Here is a 27,334-nt window from a genome sequence, read left to right as displayed (position 1 = left end):
GTTTTGTGTAGAGATACACTCAGCCTCATCATTTAACTGTCAGTATTATCTCTTCAAGATTAGCTTTTTATAACTGCTTCAGAGCTCGGTAACAACTCAAACACTGAAGTAACAACTAAAGTGAAATAATATACAGACGTGGGTGTAGGATATCTGAAGAGAACATACTGAAATATTTCCACACAATTAAGCCCCATGCAGTACTGTATACCTCAGTACCAATGTACTACATTTGTGGAAATGTGTGTGTGTGTGTGTGTGTTGTGTGTGTGTGTGTGTATGTGTGTATATATATATATATATATATATATATGCCTTAATGAGTCATTCAAATTAAAATGTTTTGTTTTTACTCACCACTTCTTCATGTCGGTAGTTTCTGACATTTATTCCATTTATCTAAATGGTAAAATAATAACAATAATAATAATAATTATTATTATTATAATTAATAATACATTGGTCAGTTTAAAAGTCAGTATAATGGAATTAATCATAATTTAAATATATTTACCTGGAGGATTCCATCTCCAATGAACAGCAGTCCTGATAGTTCAGCTTTAAAGATAATATGATACATTGTTCATTAATATAAGCAGGTAATATCAATAATCATACTAATAATACTAATCTTAATACGAAAATATTCTATACCTTTTTGTTCTTTGGAAATTTTTGATATTACAACTGGAATATTGTGTTCTGCACCACCCTGAAAGAAAATTCAGAAACAAAAAAACACTGAATTATCTTCTATAATTATTTTTCCAAATTGCCTGAGAACAATCAGGACAGTGTTTGTTTCTAAAAGGCTACTGCATATAATTGTCATGTAATCAATACGTTAAATGAGACCCTTTTTTAAATAATACAAATCCATGGAAAGCCATCAATAACATATTGCTTGTTTTAATGTATGATGTCTTTGTTATCTGAGCCTGAAGTGCAGTGATTAAAACTAATATATTTATGGATTCAATATATACCAATACTTAATAATACAGAGTGGTTGTATGGCAGTGTCTGTGATGTGTCGATTTATAGGGCTTGCAGAAGAGTCGTAACAGTGGTTATAAAATAAGACTGCTATGGTGACATCATTGCCAATTATCTTGGTAGCACATTCAAACCCCCTGCATCAGGGGACTGGTCCTTTGGTGCAGTGGGTTTGGTGCTCTCTCAGGGGTTTGTGGATCAGGGACTTGGAGCTGTGCCCGAGAATGAAACGCCGCATGTTCTGACCGCACACGCTATCAGCTCAAGCTTGGCTGCATTTACACTTTCCAGCACAATCTGATGCCCACATGCAAGTCTTTGACCAAGTGGTTGACGAAGCACAAAATCAGTGCTCTTGATTGGGCATTAGAATCTCCCAACCTCAATCTAAAAGGGGTGTAAAATCTGAAATGCACATTTGTTTTGAAAAATTCTGAGTGAACGCCTGTACTTTTGTGCTAATTCAGTTACACTTAATTACCCTTTAACAATGCATATGAGTACATTTGGAGGCTACTGTATATATTATAAGGAGGAGAAGACGAAGAAGATGAAAAGCTGCTTGTCAACTGTAATATTTTCAGTGTTTCATAATTGTCCCAATGTATGAGTTATTATTCACACCTTATACATTTTTTCTGTATGACATGTTTAAGTGCTCTCATGATGCTTGCAGTAAGTACCTGTTTGAAGAGGATTTAATTGCATCATCATTATTGGGAATATGCTCTCATGTATTTCCTGTTTCACCATAGCAAAAACAATAAGAACATGAGAAATGCTACAGATGAGAGGATGCCAATTGGCCCATACATATATGCTAATAACTACTTAATCCAAGGATTTCAAATACTATTTTTTTTAATAATCCTAAAGTGTCTGCCTCAACGATGGGTGGGTAACTTGTTCAAGACTCCCATGTAAGTCTATGTTAAAAACTTCCTCCTGCTTTCCATTTGATTTTCACTTAATTAACCTCTTAATTACCACTTGAGTTTGTGTGTCACTGTGTGTCAATGTCAAGTCAATCGGGTTGAATTTGTCAGTTCCTTTCATGATTTTAAATTCTTCTATAAAGACACCTCTGTTCTAGACTGAAGAGATTATTGTTCTTTAACCTGACTGTGTTTGGGCAAGACTAAGAATCAACCTGGTTTCTCTCCTTTGAGTGACTTTCGCAGCAGCAATTGATTTTTTAAACCGAAGTTTTCACACTAATCTTAACCTTGCCTTGCACATCGTTAGCACAACTTCCTTTGATTTAAGTTACACTTTATATCCTAACATAGATGCTATAATATGTTCTCTGTATTCCTATGGCTTACAGTTTGAGAACTAATCTTTCATAAGAAACCTTATCAAAGGCCTTTTGAAAATCAAATAATATTATATGATTTAAGGTATCAGTTTATATCATTGCTTGTTCAAAAAATCTAAGATAACTCCATGCTGTATATCTTCTTAACATCAGAGTATCTTACAGAATACTGCTATACATATATATTACTTAGCATAGAATTATCGATTATAAATAATAATACAAAAAAAAAACTTAAACTATTGTGATACTTTAGCATTTGTATTGATGCAGACATCACTGGTTTGAATTTGTGCTCTTTCATAGCTTGCTGCAGGATGCCCCACTGGGTGAAGCGCAATTGTCCGAGCACTGCTGGGGTTGAATATGCTTGAAATTACCTGGGGTTTCCTTGACTTGCCATGCAACACTAACCCCAGTGGGTTACTGAGGTCTCTGTGAGCCTGCAGTATTGTGAATGAGAGCTGCATTAAACCTCCCTGCAATGCTACAGCTCAACTGTTAGATTGATTTTAAAAAGAGATTCAGATCCTGAACTGTCTAATGGGGCTTCTGTTTGTATCCCACCTCAGTACAACAAAGATTGGAGCTCCTTTATCGGCCCACAATGACCAAGGTCCTAGCTGGAGAGGGAAAGAATCCCGAATACGCAGAGTAGAATTATAACACATCAAAAAGTATTTATTATGAAGCAATGTACAGAAAGACAAACAACAAAACAAGAGCACCCAACACAAAATAGTTTAGAATGTTTTTATACGCAAAACAAGGACAACAAAATCATAATCACACAGGTTTATAATATCAAAATTAAACAAACAAAAAAAAAAGTGATTCTATTCAATCAGGATGGAACAGACCTGTCTCTTTCCATGTGTGGGAATGGGATCAATAACTAGCAATCAATATATATATATATATATATATATATATATATGTAGTGGACAAAAAAAGACATCTGGGTAAATCAGGGACACAAAGTATATTGAAAGCAAGGGGTTCCACAAAGATGTGGCTCATGCATTAATTAAACAAATAACATCCCAGCATGCTTTTAAGGTTATGTATGAAAATGCTGGACAGTCCATTTGCCTATAATTATGGCTATGGCTGCAAAAGGAGACCTTGGTGATTTTGAAAGAGGTATGATTGTTGGGGCACATTTGGCAGGAACTTCAGTGAACAAGACAGCTCAACTTGCTGATGTTACACAAGCAACGGTGTATAAGGTGAAGTCAGTATGGAACTCTGTGGATGGAAGCACATCCTCCAGGATCGTAATGTCCATGCATTTATTCTATGTGCAAGGCAAAACAGGTGAGCAACTGCAGATCATTTGACTGCAAATTTGAACCTGGGATCAGTTTAAAAGTTTAAAGAATTTGACAGAGTTCCCCCATATGAATGCTGACAAGCTTTCTGCCCCCCCCAATAACTACTCAAAACTTATCATGCACCCCCCCCAACAACCCGCATGTCCCTTCCATTTCTGAAACCAAACCTTTGTCCATGCACACACATTCTGATACACACACACACACACACACACACACACACACACACACACACACACACACACACACACACACACACACACACACACACACACACATATTCTGATATATACAGCTCTGGAAAAAATAAGAGACCACTGCAAAATGATCAGTTTATCTGGTTTTACTATTTATAGGTATGTGTTTGGGTAAAACGAACATTTTTGTTTTATTCTATAAACTACTGACAACATTTCTCCCAAATTTCAAATAAAAATATGAATGGACTGGAATGGCTGCCATACATGTAGAAATGCTGATTTAAGAAAATGTTGCAGTGGTCTCTTACACTTACACACACACACACACACACACACACTGATACAAATACACACACTGATACAAACACATATTAGCACATATTTAGCGCTTCGTCTGCATTTGTTAGCTATTAAAACTAGTACATAGGACTTGCATTTTATATTAACTGTAAATTTACCTATGCACTTCTGTAATTGTATTTTGATTAATTTACAAATTGTTTACTGTATTTTTGCACTTTTGTATTGATCTTGTATCCTGTAAGACACCCTGAATAAGGGTCTCTACCAAGAAATAAATAATAATAATAAGCATGATAATAATAATAATAATAATAATAATAATAATAATAATAATAATAATAATAACAGAAACACACATACTGATGCACGGTAACAGACACACGCACACACATGCTGGCAGTCTTGTACATAAAGAAATGTAATAATGGGGAAGATGTTTGAGAGAAAAACATGCATTCTATGTTAATTACATCTACATGTACATTACAACCCTGTTATTTTAATTTTCTCTTGGCCTCAGTTTTTTGTCACCATATAAATATTAAACCCAACAAATTTCCTTTCACTTGAGAAAAAGTACTATACTATTCATTACTGTACATCGAACACAATTGAGGACCGATATTTGTATATATAGACATGATTTTCTCGAATAAAATAATCAGATTAAATCAAGATGTCTCGAACAGTTGGAAATAATGACTCAAAGTGACTCGAGCCAGATAGGTGACTCGACTCAACAAATTCAGTGACTCAACTTGACTTGACTCGAGCTTGGCACGCCACTGACTCGACTCGACTCGACTCGAATCCCAGTTTTAGTGACTTGGTTAGAACTCTGGTTCCTGTGGTTCCATAATGTTGTAGGGTGCTTTCTGGAATGGTTTAGACGCACTCATTCCCTCAGAAGGCAAGGTCAGTGTTAATCGCTGCTTAATGATACTGAGTGATCATCTTCAACACATGTTGCAATTTGTTTTTCCTGCTGGAAAGGGTGTCTTCCAGGATGCAACACCAGGTGTGAGTTGATTGATTTGGAAAAATGGTGCCACATCCCTCCTGCAGAATTCCAGATGCAGGTAAACTCTATGCCACAATGCATACAGGCCGTACTGGCTGCATTTATATATATATATATATATATATATATATATATATATATATATATATATATATTGCTCAAAAAAATTAAGGGAACAATCCAAGTTCAGAAATCAATGTTAAGTGTTCCCTTCATTTTTTTGAGCAGTATAGAGTGAGGGAAAAAAGAATTTGATCCCCTGCTGATTTTGTACGTTTGCCCACTGACAAAGAAATGATCAGTCTATAATTTTAATGGTAGGTGTATTTTAACAGTGAGAGACAGAATAACAACAAAAAAATCCAGAAAAACGCATTTCAAAAAAGTTATACATTGATTTGCATGTTAATGAGGGAAATAAGTATTTGACCCCTTCGACTTAGTACTTGGTGGCAAAACCCTTGTTGACAATCACAGAGGTCAGATGTTTCTTGTAGTTGGCCACCAGGTTTGCACACATCTCAGGAGGGATTTTGTCCCACTCCTCTTTGCAGATCCTCTCCAAGTCATTAAGGTTTCGAGGCTGACGTTTGGCAACTCGAACCTTCAGCTCCCTGCACAGATTTTCTATGGGATTAAGGTCTGGAGACTGGCTAGGCCACTCCAGGACCTTAATGTGCTTCTTCTTGAGCCACTCCTTTGTTGCCTTGGCTGTGTGTTTTGGGTCATTGTCATGCTGGAATACCCATCCACGACCCATTTTCAATGCCCTGGCTGAGGGAAGGAGGTTCTCACCCAAGATTTGACGGTACATGTACAGTTGTCCTGTCCCCTTAGCAGAAAAACACCCCCAAAGCATAATGTTTCCACTTCCATGTTTGACGGTGGGGATGGTGTTCTTGGGGTCATTCCTCCTCCTCCAAACACGGCGAGTTGAATTGATGCCAAAGAGCTCAATTTTGGTCTCATCTGACCACAACACTTTCACCCAGTTCTCATCTGAATCATTCAGATGTTCATTGGCAAACTTCAGACGGGCCTGTACATGTGCTTTCTTGAGCAGGGGGACCTTGCGGGCGCTGCAGGATTTCAGTCCTTCACGGCGTAGTGTGTTACCAATTGTTTTCTTGGTGACTATGGTCCCAGCTGCCTTGAGATCATTAACAAGATCCTCCCATGTAGTTCTGGGCTGATTCCTCACCGTTCTCATGATCATTGAAACTCCACGAGGTGAGATCTTGCATGAAGCCCCAGACCGAGGGAGACTGACAGTTATTTTTTGTTTCTTCCCTTTGCGAATAATCGCTCCAACTGTTGTCACCTTCTCACCAAGTTGCTTGGCGATGGTCTTGTAGCCCATTCCAGCCTTGTGTAGGTCTACAATCTTGTCCCTGACATCCTTGGACAGCTCTTTGGTCTTGGCCATGGTGGAGAGTTTGGAATCCGATTGATTGATTGCTTCTGTGGACAGGTGTCTTTTATACAGGTAACGAGCTGAGATTAGGAGCACTCCCTTTAAGAGAGTGCTCCTAATCTCAGTTCAATACCTGTATAAAAGACACCTGGGAGCCAGAAATCTTGCTGATTGATAGGGGATCAAATACTTATTTCCCTCATTAACATGCAAATCAATTTATAACTTTTTTGAAATGCGTTTTTCTGGATTTTTTTGTTGTTATTCTGTCTCTCACTGTTAAAATACACCTATCATTAAAATTATAGACTGATCATTTCTTTGTCAGTGGGCAAACGTACAAAATCAGCAGGGGATCAAATACTTTTTTCCCTCACTTTATATATCACTATCAGCCTATATTGATCTACTGCTGGATGAAAACCTCCCCAAGATGTTTCCTCTTGCTTAGTTCTACAGCTTCTCTTTCCATGTCACACCTGCAAAGCTTATTATTTCATATTCTCATATTTTTTGTGGTAATCTAGGTTTTTTTAATCTTTTGGGATCCATTTGATAGCTTCTGTTGTCCAACTTTGATTGTCTCTTCTTGCAATGTGTCCAGCCCATTTTAACCTTTTCATTCTTCCAATTATGTCACATATTTCCCTTTCTTCTCTGATCCATGTATTTATTATTCTATATCTTCTTGTTAATCTAAGCATACATCTTCAAATGCTTTTTTGTGTTATCCTCAGTTTTGTGCTTGCCATCTGAGAGTTCTTGAAATCGAAGCTGTGGGTCTTCGGGTGATTTTGTAATTATGATGATTTCATCGGCAAATTGAATGTTGTTCAAATAAGCTCTGTATAACTTGACTCTTATTTCTTCCCATTGCAAAGTCTTATTTATTTTACTTAAGTGTTGTTATTAAATTGAGTGCATATTTGAATGTCTTATTATTATTATTATTATTATTATTATTATTATTATTATATTTCTTACATTTAGTTTGGAAGAATTCGATTAATGATCCACTCTAACTGGATTTGAGTTAATTTTCCTTGCATTGTCATACATTTGCTAGGAGTTACGTTCCCTGTACCGTGTTATTGAACTGCAATTCTAATGAAGAGAAGCTGTATTAAAGCCTTATTAATTGCCTTATAATTGTTAGTTCTCATTTAACTTGTTTAATATTTATTATATATATATATAATAAATTACAGCCCAGTTCGGGATTCAAACCCACTTTGCTTGGTTCATAGCGCTGTTCCTTAACCATTGTGGCAATGTAGATTAGTACTAGACTGAGAAAACTGTTTTAAGTAGCCTATAGCCACCACAAATAACTGTCTTAATTAGCTGTATATGACTCCACTATTGGAATTAGGCACAAATATATTTGGAAACAATAAGAAATTAGAACAAAAGTGTGTGTGTCTATGCATATATGTATGTTCTATGGCTCTATAATAAGTGAATGCACTCATTGTTACATTAGCTCATGTGGAGAGCATATGAGGAGGGCGAATTGTGTCTGTGTGAGCTCGGTCACCCTGCAGCATCTTCGCCTGTGTTGGGGTTGCTGTTGCCGGGTGTACAGTGCAACATTACTGTCCAAATTATTATTATTATTATTATTATTATTATTATTATTATTATTATTATTGTTATTTCATAGCAGACGCCATTATCCAGGGTGACTTACAAAACATAAGAGCATTATAAAAGTACAATACAGTCTACAATTACAGATCAAAACAGTACAAATTACAAGATCAAAATTACATAAGTGCATAAGAAAATATACAGTTAATACAAGTTCTACATCCTTGCTCTGTGAGCTAATAATTGTAGACAATATATAGTCATAGTTAATAGCTCAGGGCAGGGGACAAGTTAGGAACTTGTTCTGGTACAGCACACATACAACCATAATTAAAAACAGACAGCCCCATTGTTGACTGTGTTTTGGAATGTCGTTGTGCAGTCACTGTCCCCTGAAATAGTGCTGTACGCAGAGTTAACGCCATGGTTTTCAATGCGTTATTTTGCCGGTCACAAACCTGTTTTTTGCACGGTGCACAGCTAAGAACATAGCAGAAATCACATACTTTTAGCCACTGCCCCTATTTTGTACCTTGCATACAATTAAAGGGTGAATGGCACAGAATGGATTATTTTTATTATTATTAATGAAACCATTGAAATTAATGGGAACATCAAATATGGGTTTTCAATATGGCAAATAATGCGCATTTTTGTGCGAAAGAAATGTGCGCTGACCTAACCCCTCTGCGCGGTGCAGAAACTACGAATATCTAGCCCATTTTCTTGCATCTTTGATGTTCCCATTAATTTCAATGGTTTCATTAATTAGGTTGCTGATAAACATTCTTCAGTAATATGTTTCCTTACTGTTTTACAAAGCTCAATGTAATTACATTTTGATTTGAGGTCTTGACTGTATTTCATTTCTATTATTTCCTTCATTTGTTCTCTTGTTTCTTGTCTGATCTATTTATCTTGCTTTGATGTAATGAGTTCTACAAATTCTCTTGCAATTTCAAGGTGTCACTCATTATTTTATCGCACAAGGATGCATCTAGGTCTTCTTGTTGGTCATGAAGTACACTAAATTGGTTCTTCCATTCTAATTTGTATTCCATCTGATTTCCCTTTAGTAATTACTAAAGTTATTAATAAACATACTACATTCATTTGGAACTCTTTGTGATTATGAACTTTCATTGAATCTTATTGTTTTTGCCTTCACCGGCAGAGCTCTTAGTGTAAATGTTTTTCACCAAGGACATTTTTTAAATACATGCCTGTTATGTTATGTCTGCTATGTCAGATAGAGAACATGTAATTGTAAAGTAAATAAATGAACTGTCAGAAAAAGAAGAAAAAAAATCTGGACTCAATATACATTAGAAAGAGATGTTAAAAAATTATAATAATGACAATAATAACATAATACATGTTCTAAAATAAGCAATGCATAGGACTTTGAAATACATTTGAAAAAACAAACAAACATTGATATCAGATACAGAAAGAAAAGCATATTATGCACCCACAAGAAGAACATGAAGAAATCAAATCTCTGTCTTTGGCTCTCTGTGGTATGGTCACATTAGGACATGTTTAGTGAAAACATAAATGTAAATCTATGGATTTGTATGGACTTTATACCTTTATGGATTTTTATCTCAAATTATTCTGTGATTTAGAAGTCAGGAATAATTAATACTCTAACAGATCGTATTGAATGTTCATGGATTAGAGCACTAAAGACCACAGAGAAATGGTACTATCCAAGCCAAAATATTCTTCTCACAATAATAATGAAATTATCTAAATTGGTTTCTAAAAGCAACAACCGTCTGAAGATAATTGTGAAACAGAAAAATCTGTGTCTTCGTGTTGAAGACATGAAGAAAAATCAATGTCATTAATAAAATAAAAATACAAAAATACACATAATTACATCAGTCATTCAAATGTTACAGCCAGGATGACATGTTGATAGATTGTAACAGGTATACATTATTAATAATTAAAAATATATGTTTGGTATATAAACATACAGCCTTTTAAATCTTGTTGTTATATTTATTTTTCTGTGAGTCTCTTAGATAGATATATGTTTATGCCTAGAAGTGTGTTTACTAAGTGCAAATGTAATGTATCTGCATAAAAATATGACTGATTGCCTTCCCTCCTGTATTGCTCATCTGGTGCTGAAGCACTTCACTGTTGCTTGTTTTAACAATATATATTTTTTTAATTCTGTAGTTACTTAACTGAAACCTTGCTAACTCACATCAAAAAAGCAATACTTAAAAAATATTATTATTATATTAGAAAATAGAAGGTTTGGGCATGAGGTATTATGTAACTGCTGCAGCATGCTGACTGACAGGTATAGCAAATCATTTTCAAACAACTGAAGGAACTATTTACATTTTGGAAGTAATCTTGAGAATATAAAATATAGATAACCCCCAGCACCAACTAAAGTGGTGTTCTTAAAAAATATTTTCAAAACCTCTAAATGGGTTTCTGCCAATCTGATGTACTACAATTTCACTGATAATTCAATTTCATAGAAATTTCAATCAGGCTTCTGGCCAGCAGGTAGCAAAAAGAACAATGATATAAGGGTCAGTAATGACATTTTAGTAAGCGGTGAATGTCGATCTTTGACATAGAGAGCACTAGGCCACAGGAGAAAACATTTATTCTGACACCATCTCTGAAGTTGAATTCTTGATTGGTGCTACTTACAGCATATCTTTGTCATGTTCAACAGTGACTATACATTACAATTCAAATAGATTACATTATTCTGAGTTCTGCTTCGGAACATGTTTTGAACAAAAACATATTTAATTTAATGCAGATATTTGGTGTTTGCATAATCTACAGCTATCAAAATCAGATTGATTTCTAAGGAGCGGCAGGAAACAGTTTGCACACTCACTGTTAAAATAGATCAATCAACTGTAATCTTCAGTTTTCTCTGGGCTGAATCAGTTCTCTACAAATGTTGAACATATATAATTTATATATTTAAGTATACTCTAATCTTTATTAAAATAAACAAATAATTGAATAACACACTTTCAAATGGAGGGTGTGACCAAGTGACCAGGATCCAATACAGGAGTGCCCTAAGGAAGTGACACAGTGATAAGACACCTGAACATTAAAAGTACACATTCTCAAGACTTAAAGATGCCTTTAGTCTTCAGGGAGACATTGGCTGTAGGAGGCATCACAGAAACAAATCTTATTTCTGTCTGGATAAAGGTTTTGTGGTAGGACCAAAAAGAAAAAAAGAAAAACTTGTCCTGGCCCAACCTGAGTAGGCTGGACCATTGACCCTGATGATATCATCATGTTAGCACAGTTGAATATAGTTTTAAAGTCTCTCATTTTAACATTTAGATTTAGGTTGCTGTCAAGCTAGTTCTTAGTGGTGAGGGACTACCCTTAACTGCACTGCACTGCCCAGCACCCCACGGGAGAGAAGTTACCCCTCGAGACAGGGATAATTGGAATTATGGTTACAAACTTTGGATTTGCTTTTTTTGTGTGATGTGTTTGTGTTTTTTGTTAAATATCTGTTTAGAGAGGAGCAAGGTGTTTATTTGTTTTTTGTGTGTCTGTTTGGTCTGAGCATTCATACACTGTTTAAAATAAAGCACTTGTTTCCCCACAACCTGTGCTTCGGTGTTACCCAAACCCCGCCTGAGAGTCACACCATTGTACAATAGATTGTATAGATCAAGCTAAGAATGATTTTTGTTTGTTTTTTGTTGACATGGTTTTGATACTCATCTTTAATCTGATACCATGTGTATACTTATTAGTGCCGTACTTGATTGCTGCTCACTTCAAATTATCAGCTCATTAAGATCACAATTTAATGAGCTAAGCCTGCATGCATTTGTCATTCCTTGACTGTTGACAATGACAATGCTCAGTATAATCTATCACTACAGAAAACACATATGCCTTTATTTAACTGAATACAAAGTAAGGTATTCAAATTACACTTAGCTACATTTCAACCACCATGTTTTATGTGTTTTTGCAGTGTTAGTACACAATAATATATACAGCATTAGAAATATATACTAACCTTAATACTTAGACCAAATCCTCCTATTGTTTGTCTTCTGATTGTCACTGTTCTTTCCTGCAAAGTGAATTAATCCAGTAAATTAAATGAGTATACTGATTTTATAACCTAGGCAAAACGAAATATTGATCTTCAGAACATGAGTGTATATATTTTTACTTGCACCCCCAGTTTCAGACGCTATAAGAGGTTATTTAGATAGGTAAATATGCAAAACAGAGGTTTCTTTAGGAGTCCAGCTTTTTGGTTAAATTCATCAATAGTTTACTGTTCAGGAGAGATATTCATATTGATCAGTTAAGTAAATAATTAACTTATTGGTGAAAGAGGACCCAAGAACACAGTTACCTTCACAACCCAACACAAGTACAATTAGAAAACTATATAAAATGCATAATACATACATAATAAAAAAATAAATAAAAAATGTAAACAAGAACGTGGAAGTAATGTAAAACATTCCATGATAAATCAGTACTGACTATTTGTCTTATTTGAGATGTGATGATGTGTAGTGGCAAGCCAGTTGCTTGTACTATCCCAGATATGTCATATATCTCAAACACCGCATCAATCATGATTTTGTACAAGGAGTTACAAACATTTCATATTCACATATACATACATTAAATTCCCTTGAGGTTAGCGTGCACACGTTTCTCCAAAATGTTCCACTTGTGTGACCGTGCTTGATAAAACCTTTGCCTTATCTGCAGTGAAACTCTTCTCCATCTCTGAAAATAAGTATGTCTTCTTTTCCTGTAATCTTCACTAAGCCCTGCAGTATTTCTGTGTGGCATTTGCAAAAGTGGACTGTGAGATGCTTGCATATGCAGGTGTAGTTTATTCAAAAACAACCTGAGGCAAAAATAATCTAATGACTGTGGAAGTGTCACATCTCTCAGAGTTGAATGAATCCTGTCTGGGGATGGTTCCAGAACGTGGGTTCATTTCTGTAATGTGTCATTTAAAGTGATGAAGGAATTGCGTCACATTTACTAATTTTCTGAGAAACTCAGCTCTGGATTCATGGGGATATTAGCATAAACAAATGTCTTCATCATGTTTTCTACCTTGCTGAAACTCATGACATTTTAATTTGACAGTAAGTTTGTGTTTTAGCCTGTACTTTTTGGTTTTAAATGTTGATCTGTGGAAAAGTTTAAATGTATCATATGATATTGAATATAATTTCATATAGGTACAGCACAGTATGCAGCAATGATTAATCTAACCACAAAGTGTTATATGATGTCTTAAAAGATAGTGAAACTGTTCTGATGGTTAGGTGATAAAACATACATAACCAGAGTGTTGCCAAGGTAAATGTGTGATGTAATCAGGCTTGCTAAGCTATTTTACTTTAACCTGCATATACAAATGTGTTGTGCCAATGTAATGCTTTGACTTAAGATTTCTGAATGTAGTAATTCAGCACAGAAGGAACCTAATTCATGGATTTCTGATACACTGGCAGTTGTTGCCTAAAAACGTAAGCTCTTTAGTAAATCATAAACAAAGTTGTCAAATGCCAAAGACTCCAACTGTTGTTACACTTTAAAAGTTGTTCACAGCCAGTATCCAGCACTGAAACAGCTGAAATATATTTAAAAATGTTTTTTGACAGAAAGGTAATGATTTTGACAGATGGCAACAAATCTGATACAAAGGAAGACATTCAAATGTCTTAGTTAAAACCAGTATATGTTTAATTGCAAGTTGAAATTTAACTGAAAAGAGTTAGCATGAGAACCTTAATCTTATTAAGATGATTTTCCACTGAAAGTCCCCAAAACTGTACAAGCTTAAAGCTGCTGTGCATAAGAAGCCCTGCATCTTTAAAGGATGGTTTTAAACTTAATGACCTAGACATAGAATAGCCTATATGGCACAGATTTTAAGAAGGTTTTACTATTTTTACAGACGTTGCACTTCTTAAGATTTTAAAGTTTCAAAAGTAAACTTTCCATTTCTCATCCTCATATTTATTAGTCCCTTTCACATTTATTTGTTAAAACTCACAAACCACCAATGCATGGGCAACTCCTTTATAGATATATGTTTTGTCAATGTGTACTGAATTTTGTTATGACAATGCCTTCAAATAGAGTTAGAGAGTTAATAAAATAAAAAGAAGGCTGGACTTTAATGTATAGTATTATAGGTATGTCATTTGGAAAATAGAAGATGTGTTGATAGTGTCAATTGGACATCTTTGCTATAGCCTGGGGTCTCTGTGCCATGAACACTTTTGTGTATATGTAATCTATCCTCAATCTATTTCTGCAAAATCATCCTAGGAACCCATTTCCCGTGACTCCCTAATACAGATGATGTGCCTGCGGCTGCAAACCTTTCTTGCACACACCAGATTTTTTGTATCCACATAGTGTATAAAGCCATTGCTGATTTGCATGCATTGCACCATGAATATTTTGCTATTAATCACTTTACACTAAGGGAAAATGTGTACTTTAATGTTCAGGTTTAATTTAACAGAAAATGACTTACACTTGAATAAAAAGGTTCCCCGGACACACAGATAACATCCTGTTCTTGAATAGTCAAAATGTCTTTAGCTAAGTGCAGTCGAACATTGAAAGGCTCCTGATTACCATCTTGCAGCAAATAAACCCCAGTCTTTGTCTGAAAAAGACAGAGAACAATTTAATAACATCACATTCACAGTGCAGTATACATTTTATTATTTATATTAATAAATATATCTGAATATTGAGGCTGTAATTTGTGACACATTCAGGCAATGATGACAATTTAAAGATGAATATATCAATAAGTACATATCACAACCAGTCCTTTAAAGAGTTTTTTTTTTGGTCCTGGGCAGAGATATCAGGTCATATGTCTGCTGTAGAAAGTATGTGTTGCGAGTGTGAGTGCAGAATCTCTCTCTACATCAGAAGGGTTTTCTACTCATAAACACAATCATGTATGTAGTATATTAAGATGTATCTCTGGGTATGTTTCTTCATGTAATTCAAAATTACAATAAAATTTGACCTTTAAGGACTATTTACCTCCCTCATTAGGTTAGTGAAGCATTATTGCAAATCATCACAGAGACTTGTGTTTGGACCAAATATATTCTCTATTGCTTATTTCTTTGCCTCTTGTTGGACAAGTGGCTTTTCTGTAAAATGAATCTCGTTTGCTCCTAGAAGGCCACTGACGGAAAATTCTTCAAAGGACACCGCGTTGGGCTAATTTGAACACTTTGTTGTAAAAGCAGTTTTCAGACTAGTCTTATCTGTTAGGACTTCTTGGCTCTTTCAGAAAATCCTCAAATTTTCTTGCCACATCTGGAGTGATTTGCTTTAGTCTACCATTCACTGCAAACCCCAAAAATGTCAGAATCCTTCTCTTCAGTTTTCTATTAGTGTCTCGTAAGCTCATTCACTGAGAGGATGCTAAATGACTTGGCCTCTACAGCATCAATACAGTCCGTGTATAGTTTCAGAGTGTGGTTGATAAAGAAAACGTTAAACTCAGCCACTTCATTTTCAATCCCCTTGTCCCCGAAGCATTCCCATTGTATTTTGGGACACTCCTCCAATTCAACAAAGCCCCTCAACTACTCTTCTCTGCACACAGAAATGTTAAAGTCAGCATAAACCATGAGAATTGTGTTTTCTGCATACACATCAAGGTTTCCGACAATGTACCTTGTTATGTTGTGCAAAATATGAGCATAACATTTGGCTGTAGGCATTCACTGGACCCATAGGCATAGGTTTAGAGGGGTACAGGGGGGACGCATCCCCCCCAATGTTGAGAAAATGTTAAATTGTCCCCCAAATCATGTATGCCCGGCTCCACAGGCGTAGGGGACACGTCCCCCCAAATTCTGAAATCAAACCTATGCCACTGACAAGACCAACATACTTGCAAGGTAAAATAAATGACATATTGTAGTGATCTAGGACATTTGGGACTGCACTGTGTTGGGGGGTTGGGAAGTTCATGTGTTCATGTATAGTTAGACAGTGGGGAATGCCAGTTCCACTGTCAAGGGTTAACCCCGAGCGGTAACAAGGGGGGCGCCGTCATAAGGGGGAGTCACAGAGCACAAGGACATAAATAGGGGTGCCCTGGGGAGAAGTGCTACAGTAGCGGTAATGGAGGTAGAGACAGCGTGATAGCGGTAGTAGATGTTGTAGATGAGTAGATGAGTGTTGCTCCAGTTAATACCTGTGCGTTCAATAAAGTTCTGTTGCGTTGAACCTGACTCCTTTCCATTATTGTTGCTGAGTGGTGAACCCACGTATACGGTATACCCACGTATATAGTAATATATTACTTATTACATTTCTTAATTAGTAGAAATTAATCTTTACTGCAAATAAATGTGCTGTGTTCATTTAACAACCTTGTGATTTGTTTAAATTACTGTAATGATTATTCCTTTACATATGTTTAAGAATACATGGTGGAAATCCAACACTATCCGTTAAAGACAAATAGTAATGATGCGTGATGTGTGAGGAGGAGACGTGAGGAGGAGCAGTGAGGATTGCCTGAGGAAGGGGTGAGTAACAATCCTGATACCAGAGACTTCAGTGGGTGTTGCTTGATACTTGACTCGAGGACAACTGATGCGTGAGGATGTCCTAAAATGGACACCGGACACGCAGAAAATAGCACAGAATGCTGCAATATATTAATGAATGAAAACTAACAACAGCATTAGGTGCCATATCAATACTGGACAGTGGACAGACCAGCTGAAAACCAGACTGTCAAATACAAAACAAGACAATTGGCCATCTTATTTGTTCCATCCCCAATTTAAACCAATTGTGGAGTTTAATAGTTTGTATTGACTGGGAACTAACCTCTAATATCCTCTACTGCCACTCAAAATAGATTGTAATTGCATTTAATGCTCACCAAAAAAATACTGGATATTCAGCTAATAGGCAAGATGACTTGCCAGCATGCAGCCATGAAATGACCCTGACATATGAAATATGAAAATCAGTCCAATAAGCTTTAGTTATTCACAAAAGGTAAACATTACCAAACAAGTTAAACCCTTAGTGGAAGTGTATCTTTATCCCACAGCTACATCTAATTTCTATCCATGTGTCCTTCTGATTTACTGTTTTCGTGAGAGCAGCATTATGTTATGGAGTCAATAATTATTCTCTTAACTTAGAATGGTCATTCCACTGAGGAAGAACAAAGTACATCTTCTTTTAATCAAAAATGTATCTATCATACATGTTTGCTGACATTTTAATAAACTCTTTGTACAGATGGAAAAAACATATCATACACCCCAGGGCTAGAAATAAACCCACATTTTTACAGATTAATTGAGATCAGATCATGTAAAGAAACACTGATCCTGTGTAATATTTACTGGTCCCACAAGTCTTTTTTCTTTCTGAATATGGCTGCATATCTAATTTTAAAATATAAGACAAAATTAAACAAAGCATTAGGTATTGCCATTTCTTTGTAATTTTTAAAAAGTAATACAAAATTAGCACAAAATGGAAATGTGTACAAACACACATTTATATTTCTCCAGTGTGTTTTTTCAAGCTTCCTTATAACTTCCAACACAATTTACCAGTCATCATTTCACACAAAATAGCATTTTAGTGATTCTACCAAATGAAAAGGAGTATCATAAGACTTTGATGGGGTTAATGAAATACCAAGCACTATGGATTTACTTTCCTTTTAAACTGTGTATCTGATTGGCATGTTATGGGCCTTGAAACCATAGTTACTGCTCACTAATGGCATTATCATCTCATATAACTAACATGATTCTTCATTAAATAATATCTAACAGCTGTTCAGACATGTTAATAAATTAATAATACATTAAGTTATCTTTGACAAAGGTAACAAAAGCATTGATCAATATAAAATTAAAGTTTTCTAAATTATTTTGTGGCTAATTAATTGCAACTATGCCTTAATGTGCAGTCTGCTGAGTGTTATGGTGCATCAGTAAATTGTAGTACCCGAGACAAAATAGGAAGATACTAGATATCTAAATCTTCTAAGAAATGTGCATTTTGAGTCCGTTTCTAAGCAACGAGAGTTCGCACATTACGCAGAGGTTTTCAAATAGACAGTACACAGTAAAAGTGGGCAAAGTGCCAAGCAAAAAATTGGACTGGTATCCTTAAGTAACTCAGAGTCAGACATCTATTTTTCAATATATCAGTACTTTAGATGGAATCCCTCTCTGGGAGCTTATTTTTGAAAAAGTGACAAGTTGCAGGGTTATGCCCTTCTACTCTACTGTGAAATTAGCAGAGCCATGTGTATAGGACATTAGGTTAACTGCAATTAAAAACAGCTGTACTCAGACTGTCTGGGTGCACCATAAAAAACAATCACACAAGGAGCTTCCTGATATGGAGAAATTGAGGAAATAAGATGAGCATACACTGTTATTCAGCTGTAATTTATTTTTGTTTTAAAATAGACTAGAGGAGAGGTCTTTTACAAGGAATTCAACAATCTCCCTGAAAACATGAATAATTATTGGATTCACGTTTAACGTTCTCCTATTTTTGACAGTGGTTTAACAACAGTACAGATGCGATCAGACAGAAGATAATTAGGTATTCATTTTCTTTTCCTTCTGTTCAATTTATTCATTTCATTGTTATATTCAGGGACATTTAAGTAAATACAACACTTCCATCAATCATTATTTCTTCATTTTATTTATTTATTTTATTTAAACAATAATAATACAAAAAACATAGTTTCCATTATATCTTTGGCATAAAAAAATATTAATTTTGTTCCTAAACTTTATCTTTAAACACCACTTAAGTACAATGGCCACCACATTATATTGACATATTGAGGATCCTGATTGAAAACCCATTTAGTTGGTCATTCAGTTTACCCTGTGAAATTCAAAGGATCCTAAATTAATGCACCTGCTAATTAAATACTTTTCTTTGTAGTAATTGGAACAATTAACATGTTTAAAGGAGGGTGATTGTGTAATGACTGCTTGTTACATGATTTATTATGGAGGATGCATCAATGTCTTGGGGCTCGAGAACTAATTACAGATTAAAATAATAAGAGAGTAAAAAACGCAAGGCACTACAAATAAAGTATTTATAAATTATACAGTTTCAAAAATATATAAAGAGCTGATAAAACCTTTTGTGAGCAAATCAATTTTTCTGTTTTGTGCATGTTGATGAATCCCCTTATTAAACTACTACAAGTATATCAAAGTCATATAAATTTTTGAATGAAACAAACAAAAACAGGTGGGGCATCTGTATTTCCAATTGTTATACTGCACAAATATATAAATAACAATATTTTAAAGACTTTTATTTCCCCCCTCTTTACACAAAGATCTTCAAATAGTGGCTAATAAAGTCATGTCAGAATACCATATGAAAGCTTTTCTTCTTGTACTCAGACATTGATGGAATTTCCTTGCATTTTTGATTGCATTTTACTTGAGCTAAAAGACAAATACCTATTTGTATTTCCATTGGCTCATTGCATTTGATAAGATATATCATGCCAATTAAAGGGAAAGTCAATATGCAAATTATCCAAGCATAAAGTTCCTGTGCTCTTTTGGGAGACAGAATCGTGATTGTGGATACCATGTACAGGCAACATTTACAAATGAAAATCTCAACAAGGAATTCATGTTGGCCAGGTGACATCATTTTTAAGGTACGATTTTAAACCACAGAAACACATTTTATAGAGCTATAATCTGTACATGTCTCATGGCTGATTGTTTCATAATTTGTTTTGTTTCACTGCTTTTTCCCAAATTGCTTTTTCAAATGTCATTGGTGGGGTGACACTCCATAAGTTGGAAATTATTTCAGCATCTTTATAATTATATTTAAAACAATAATTATTACTAAGGAATAATGGGAATATAATCAACACAGTCCAACACAGGTATTACAGATTACAATGTTTGAAAACAGAGCAAGATTTATATAGAACTATGATCTATGGCTGTCTGGAAGTGGAACGTTTTGCTTTGATTTGGAAGATGGAATCTCCAAACACGAAAGCAACAAACTGTGTGAAAGACCTCATTAACATCTTCAATGAGTCAGTTTCTCCTATGTCATACATCATTCTCACATGTAAACAAAAGGAATCCTTTGTTTCTCTAAAGCTTTTCTCTATATGACTCTATATGCAAAACTACACTGACAAAGTCACAATTTTCACATGTAATTTCTTAAATTTATAATAACTTCAGTTTAGTTAAGCATACTCACCAAAACTTTAAGTTCTGGGTAGGACAACATTCACTTTTTCCAAATACATTACTACATATTTAGTTATCTACACCTTCTACTCACCACAATATTATTTGAACTAAAACTGATATACCATATACTATTGCATAAAATATAAAAATGCAACATTTAAAAGTATTGCTTACAGGTTTTACCCTGTAGTAATGTGGTTCTGAAGAAGATTTGCATTAGTTACTGGTTAGGAATTCACAAGAAGAAAAATCATGTATAATTCATCACAGCAAATTGTATTTCTGCCTTCTAGAGACCTCAAATATAATGGCAGGCTTTGCCAAGATCAAGCTCAGGCTCTCGTGATCAATAAGAAGACAGTGTTCAATGCAGTTGTGATTCAAGGTTTCTCCTCTCCATCCTGACCAGTGTCTGTAACCTTTAGTTTTGTGGGAAAATGTGCTTACTTTGACTTTATTGCCTATTGTAACAACACATTTTCTTTTAAATAAGATGGTCTTAAGGCAATTGACAAAGATAATGTTTATTCTTCAAGATGGATTATTTAACATTGCATTGTGTTTCTTTTTCAATCATTTAAATGGTTTACTTTTATTTATGTATAATTTTTCAGAGAGAAAGCTAACAGAATCCATATACTTTTCTGTACAAGAAACAAGCTGTCTAAAGAAGATATATTTGTTTATCCTGTGGTTTTACCTTGACCCAGCTGCCTTATAAGAGTCTACGTGGTTGTCAGTGTAGCTTTACATTTTCGACAGGAAGGCAATATAAGGTATCAAACTGAAATTGTGATATGCATCTATAGCATGACACTGCAAAACTAATGACAAACCATCTGCAGGTAAAAAGAAAATGACATCAATAACTCAGTACCTTTTGATGAGTAAGCCAAAGCTGTAACATATTAAATGATACGCATCTGTTGGTTGTAAATTAATATTGAAATGTAGTGTAGTTTATTCATAGGTCACTGCATACATTATCTTATGAAAAGCTAATTAACTTTCAAATTCCTTCAAAAGTTGTTACTGATATTCTTCACCACGTATAATTATACAGTCTATTGACATACATTTCAGAAGATGTACCCCAAGTGCATCTGTACAGAGGTGACTGTATATATTATAGTGTTAGTAACAGTGTCAACTGTGCCAAAAAAATTACTATATTAGCAAAAAGGAATTCCTGTCAGCAGAGCCCAAATTCATCAAAATAAATTAACACAGACGCAGGTTCAAATAAATAAAAAATAACAGATTTTATTAAAGTAACAACTAAACTAGTAATACAAGAGGTATAAGAGTAATCAGTCAGATATACTAATGGTATATATGCCTAATGTACTTTTACTCAAATAATTAATTAAAATGAAGGTTAATCTTAATATTGTTGGTCTGACACAAATATCTAATTGCATTAGCATTTTCTATATAAAACATAATTGTATGAGTCTCATTATCAAATTCCTCAAAAGATTGTTACAGTTCTGCTTAGTTTGGGATGTCTTTGGTAATCCAACTAATTCTAGAATTAGAATTAGTTGCTATCACTTTAGATATGGCAGAGTCTACATGCAAATCAATCTACTATTAACTCCCATTAAATTTGGATTCCAAATAGCTATCAAATGAAGAATGAATATCTGTGCACAGTAGTAATTCACTCAAATTAAACACAATGAACATTAACAATAATTCTCATTAAACTCAAACATTTAATAAATGGGAAAAACAGATTATATCACTCATACACTTATGGACTCTTCGTTTCTGCTTTTTTCTCGAGTTCATAAAATGGTGATACTGAATGTTGAATACTTATCAATTTATTCCTGCCAAGATGTGGAGAGAAGTGTTGCAGTTCCAAGATTATTCTCCTGGAGAAGTTGGGAGGTCTCCTGCTTCTTTGAGGGGTGGTGAAAATGTTATCAGACTGTTAAGTGTCCATTGATAAAGGGAAACTTCTTTTGAATAATGAGTTGAAATTAAAGTTCTTTGTTCAAACATACTTTGTATAAATTACTCGTATGTTCCCTATAATTCGAGGCTATGTCTTCGTTTCTGGATTAGGATTCTGGATTCAAGCAGCTTCCAAAGTGGTTTGACTTCTTGGGGCTTTTCTTGGAGATACAGTGTGCAATGCATGGCAAACGAGAGAATTTAGAAGCCTAGGTTTGATCAAGAGGAAATTCATCAAACTTCTTATCTCTTCAGATCCCTCCCAAGCCTGTAGGGTCCTTGTATTATTGAATCTGGGAACCTGGGGAGCCTTATGAATCTTCTGTGAATGTTTTGCCTTCACTTTTTTCTACTTATTCACGTTTTTAATTTATTTTTCATCATTTTAAGGACTGCACTTTAAACACAGCAATGTGCTGCCTTAACTAATTGGGCAATAATGCTAATAATTACATTAATGAAAACACGTGTAACATATTTGAGGTCATGTTATAAAAAAACATGATAAACAAGGAAAGCTATTGGGTGTTTTAGATATGTTAGAGTAACACATTCTCAAGACATCAGCACAGTGATGCCTTGCTAAGTGTCAATTTGTCACCCAATACATCTGGGTTGGAATTGCCGGCCAGAAATCTCAATATTATTTTAATTTCTGTTGACAGTGTGCAATGTCACTTTTGTTTCTCTGTGCATCATTTGTTAAAGAAAAGTAAACAGATTTGGGATATTGTCCCTTACCCAAAATAAACTAGGTTATTATATTTGTACATCCAAAACATTACATAAAATGCTGTACACACATCATCTATTAAAAGTCCTATGAACCAATCAAGGGTTGAGAACCAAATGGGTAGAAGTAACATTTTCATGATTTTACAAGAAAGCAAAAACAGTTGCAGTTGTTCCTGTATTGTTTTCCTCTTTATTCAATTAAGTTAATTACTTCAGTTAATATACTACAGAGTGTGGTATATTCTGGCACCTACATCATACTTGCCAGATATGTTTTTGTAAGTGCATATACCCTTTCAGATTAGTTTCTTTGCTCTCATGACACAGATAATAAGATCTGTCACTGTATTAATCATAACACACTAGTATTAATACTAAAACTAATACGAATGTACAAAGTAATTATATAGGATTAACATATTACTGAGGGTCTGATCACTTTTATTCTACTTCATTTCAAGACAAGCAAACAGCATGTGCAATTTTCACAATTTATCATAGGTTACTTTTCTTGTGATCTATATTAATGACACTGATGCACACAGTTGCTTATAATGTAAAGTGATATCATCTTGAACTCATGTCCTCTGAAAATTCACTAGCACAAGATGAATATTACATTTCTTATTTGTCACAGTTGAACAGACCCTAGTGCTGGAAGGAATTTATTCTGCAAAGGGATATATAGCTCAACACCTAATGAATATGTTAGTTTTCATGATTATTTCTAGCAGTGATATTTCAGTATATACTGTAGATCAACAACCTTACCTCCTCACTGGAAGTCCTGAAATCCATGTGCTATGGCACAGTGAGGAAAGCTGGCCTGTGATGAAAAAGACAGACATTAAAATGTAATTAATCAAAACAATAATAATACAGGCAAGTAATATTTTATAAATAAATATACTCTGATTAATTCTTTGGAAATAATGGCCTACAGATGGATTCAATTTATGTAAAAAATATATTTGAAAAAGTAAACCAAGCTTTTGGAAAATTATCATGTTTTTTATTTAGATTCAGGGATTGTCATTTACCACCTTGAAAAATGTATCAGTATTATTTATAGGTGCCTTACTGGTCATTAAAGCCTGAGTGAGTTGCTCATGCTTAGCAATTTCAAACAACATTCATTTCAAAGGTCACTACAGACTACAAATTAGACTATTAGAATCCACTATTAGAATGAATATGAATAATGTATTGACTTTGTGACAGTTAATACATGGCAATTAATTAATTTAATTAAGAAAGAAAATTTACAAACGAGCGGAGGCCATTCGAACCATCATGGTCAAATTGTTGTTTTGTTTCAGTCCACAGCATTTTCCATTGCCATTTGTAAGCCACCCCTATGCTTGCAGTCAATATGGTCGCAAACGTATATATGAATTAAATAGCTAAATAGTGTCAGTTATCAATATTAGGGGTACTCAAAGACCTCTTAACATATAGAATATGCAGGGGATCCCATTTCAAAGTTCATGAACTGGAAAGACATTTGTACACAATATATTTTAAGGTAGGTGTTCATTTATTGTGTATATTATTGTATGAGAAACATCATAACTGAAACAGAAATCACTGAGCATGGCATTCATGACAGATTCAAGAAAGGAATCTCAGGGACAACTAATGAAGAACTGGTGGGGGGAGTGCAATCTCTGCTGGTGATTTGAGTTGTACTCTGCTGCAATTGATGGCCTCTATCATTTTATTGAGTCATGTCACATTCAAAGTAATTGGCATACTATAGTGATCCACTGTTATTGTGCTCTCTGTCAGGGTGGGTATATAGAACGAGAGGAGTATGTTCAAACAGCAGTACACACACACAGATCTATACAAAAGAAAATGACAATTTGTGTCTAATTCAGATTTGTCAGTATACCTTACATTTCCCTGTTTTATGTTTTTTTCTATACTGCCTTTCCAATATCTGCAAAATGAAATAGTTGACCCTCTCTACTGCTCTGACATCATATGAGGTTTGATGCATGTTTTCATCCCTTAAACAAAATAATACTTATTTTTGTTTATGGATTTTACTAATTGTTAAATGTATTTATTATTCATTATTCATACGTGTATATATACAATCCTTTTATATAATCATTTTGCATTAGTTTTTTTTGTATGGAAAAAAAAAACTATATATGTATATATATATTTTTAATTTTGTCAATTCAATAATCTAGAAAAATAAAACACTGTAAAACATCTGGCTACATAGTTAAACAGCCTGCAAAACTGCCTTCAGATAAGCAACCTGAGCTCCATGTGCACAAACCATTTATTTATTAACTGTATTTATTGTTTAACTAATTTCTATTAATTTTAAATCAGGATTGGTGTGCTTAATACAAACAGTTTTAGATTTTATTCTGTAATATATACTTTAAAAATATGTATGCAAGTACAGCTGTAGTTGAAACTATTCATGCCCTTTATTTGAGATGAAGTTATTCATTGATTAATTTAGTTAAATAAACATTACATGTATGCAACAATGATATACAATATTGTTGAACAATGATCCAGTCCACAGAAAACTGTAAATATACCAGGTAACTGAACTGTGTAAAGACAAGGTAAACATTTCACTGCCACTACACAGAAATAACAATTTTTACAATACCCTTTACAATACAAAAAGCTAATAATAAACTGCTGATGAAACTGGCAATGTAAAATATAGAAGTCAGATATAAATATGCAGTGCTAATGACTGTGAGGAGACACCGCACAGCAAGAGAAGGCAGCCATACAATCTCTCCGATTCCAGTCCGGCTCTCTCCTTCCACTTGGTGTGCACCTACACACCATTGCCTCCCTAATCCCTCTAACCTCATCTCCCTGCCTCTCCCCTCCTCCTCCCTTCCCTCTATTCCCCTCTCTGGAGGTCTGTGGAACTGCCACTCAGCTTCCAACAAGGCCGACTTCATCTCCGCCTTCGCCTCCCACCACTCTCTGGATTTCCTCGCTCTCACTGAGACATGGATCTCCCCTGAGAACTCAACCACCCCTGCTGCCCTATCCTCCTTTTTGTCCTGTCCCACTCCCCTCATCTTACCGGGCGTGGAAGATGAACAGGGCTCCTGCTCTTCCCTTCTCTCCTCTTCTCTGCCCCCCCTTCTCTCCTCTATCATGACTAACAGCTTTGAAATCACCTCTCCCTCTCACCTCTTCCTTCTAGTTCTGTACAGTCCTCCCTGTCCACTCACCTCCTTCCTGTATGAACTCGACTTTCTTCTCTCCTCCCTACCCTCACTGTCCTCACCTACCATCCTCCTGGGAGACTTCAACATCCACCTCTCCAACCCCTCCCACTCTGCTGGATTTCTTCCTCTCCTTCACTCCTTTAATTTCTCTCTCTCCCCATCTCCCCCCACTCACAGGGCAGGCTGCCAGCTAGACCTCATCTTCTCTAGAGGCTGCTCCCCTTCGACACTCTCCATGACACCCCTGGACATCTCAGACCACCACTTCATCTCCTTCTCCCTTTCTCTCCCCTCCCTCCCCACCCCACTAACTCCCTGTCACCTTCCACTGTAATCTCCGCTCCATCTCCCCCTCCACCCTTGCCTCCACTGCTCTCACTCTCTTACTTTCCGTTGACTGTTTTTCCCATATGTCTGTTAACTGTGCTACCTGTTCTTTGTTCTCCTCCCTCACCTCCTCCCTTGATTCTCTCTCTCCTCTCACGTCTCGTCTTGTCCGTCCCTCCTCTCCTCAGCCTTGGATCTCTTCCGTTCTCCGCTCAACCCGATCCAGTCTGCGTGCAGCTGAACAGAAGTGGAAAAGGTCCAAACTCCCAGCTGCCTCGAACTCTACCGCTCTCTACTGTCCACATTCTCCTCCTCACTCACCTCAGCCAAGAAGTCTTACTTCCAATCACTCTTTGAATCCACTGTCAACAACCCTCACAAACTCTACTCCACCTTCTCCTCCCTCTTTGCCTCCCCTCCCCCTCCTCCTCCCTCGTCTCTCACTGCACATGATTTTGCCTCCTTCTTCTCCTCCAAGATCACAGACATCCGCAAGCTCTTCAACAGTCCCCCTACTCTCCCATCACGCCCAAGTCTCCCACCGATCAAGCTTCCTTTTCTTCATTCTCACCTCACTCGGACTCTGAGCTTTCCTCTCT

General features: G+C 35.5%; 1 protein-coding gene across 1 annotated transcript in view; it reads right to left on the bottom strand.

Annotated features, from left to right (window-relative positions):
* sntg1 (syntrophin, gamma 1) overlaps positions 1-27,334 on the bottom strand; it is a 164,727-nt gene that overhangs the window by 43,766 nt on the left and 93,627 nt on the right. The window contains exons 4-9 of the mRNA XM_066719652.1: positions 23,956-24,010; positions 14,733-14,867; positions 12,222-12,278; positions 655-712; positions 515-558; positions 358-399 (exon numbers count right to left, since the gene is read on the bottom strand). Coding sequence (XP_066575749.1) covers positions 358-399; positions 515-558; positions 655-712; positions 12,222-12,278; positions 14,733-14,867; positions 23,956-23,982 — 363 coding nt within the window. The 5' untranslated portion in view covers positions 23,983-24,010. The remainder of the gene's footprint in view (positions 1-357; positions 400-514; positions 559-654; positions 713-12,221; positions 12,279-14,732; positions 14,868-23,955; positions 24,011-27,334) is intronic.

The sequence above is a fragment of the Amia ocellicauda genome, chromosome 2 (assembly GCF_036373705.1).
Source record: "Amia ocellicauda isolate fAmiCal2 chromosome 2, fAmiCal2.hap1, whole genome shotgun sequence".
Classification (NCBI taxonomy): domain Eukaryota; kingdom Metazoa; phylum Chordata; class Actinopteri; order Amiiformes; family Amiidae; genus Amia; species Amia ocellicauda.
This window is presented reverse-complemented; position numbering and strand designations above follow the sequence as displayed.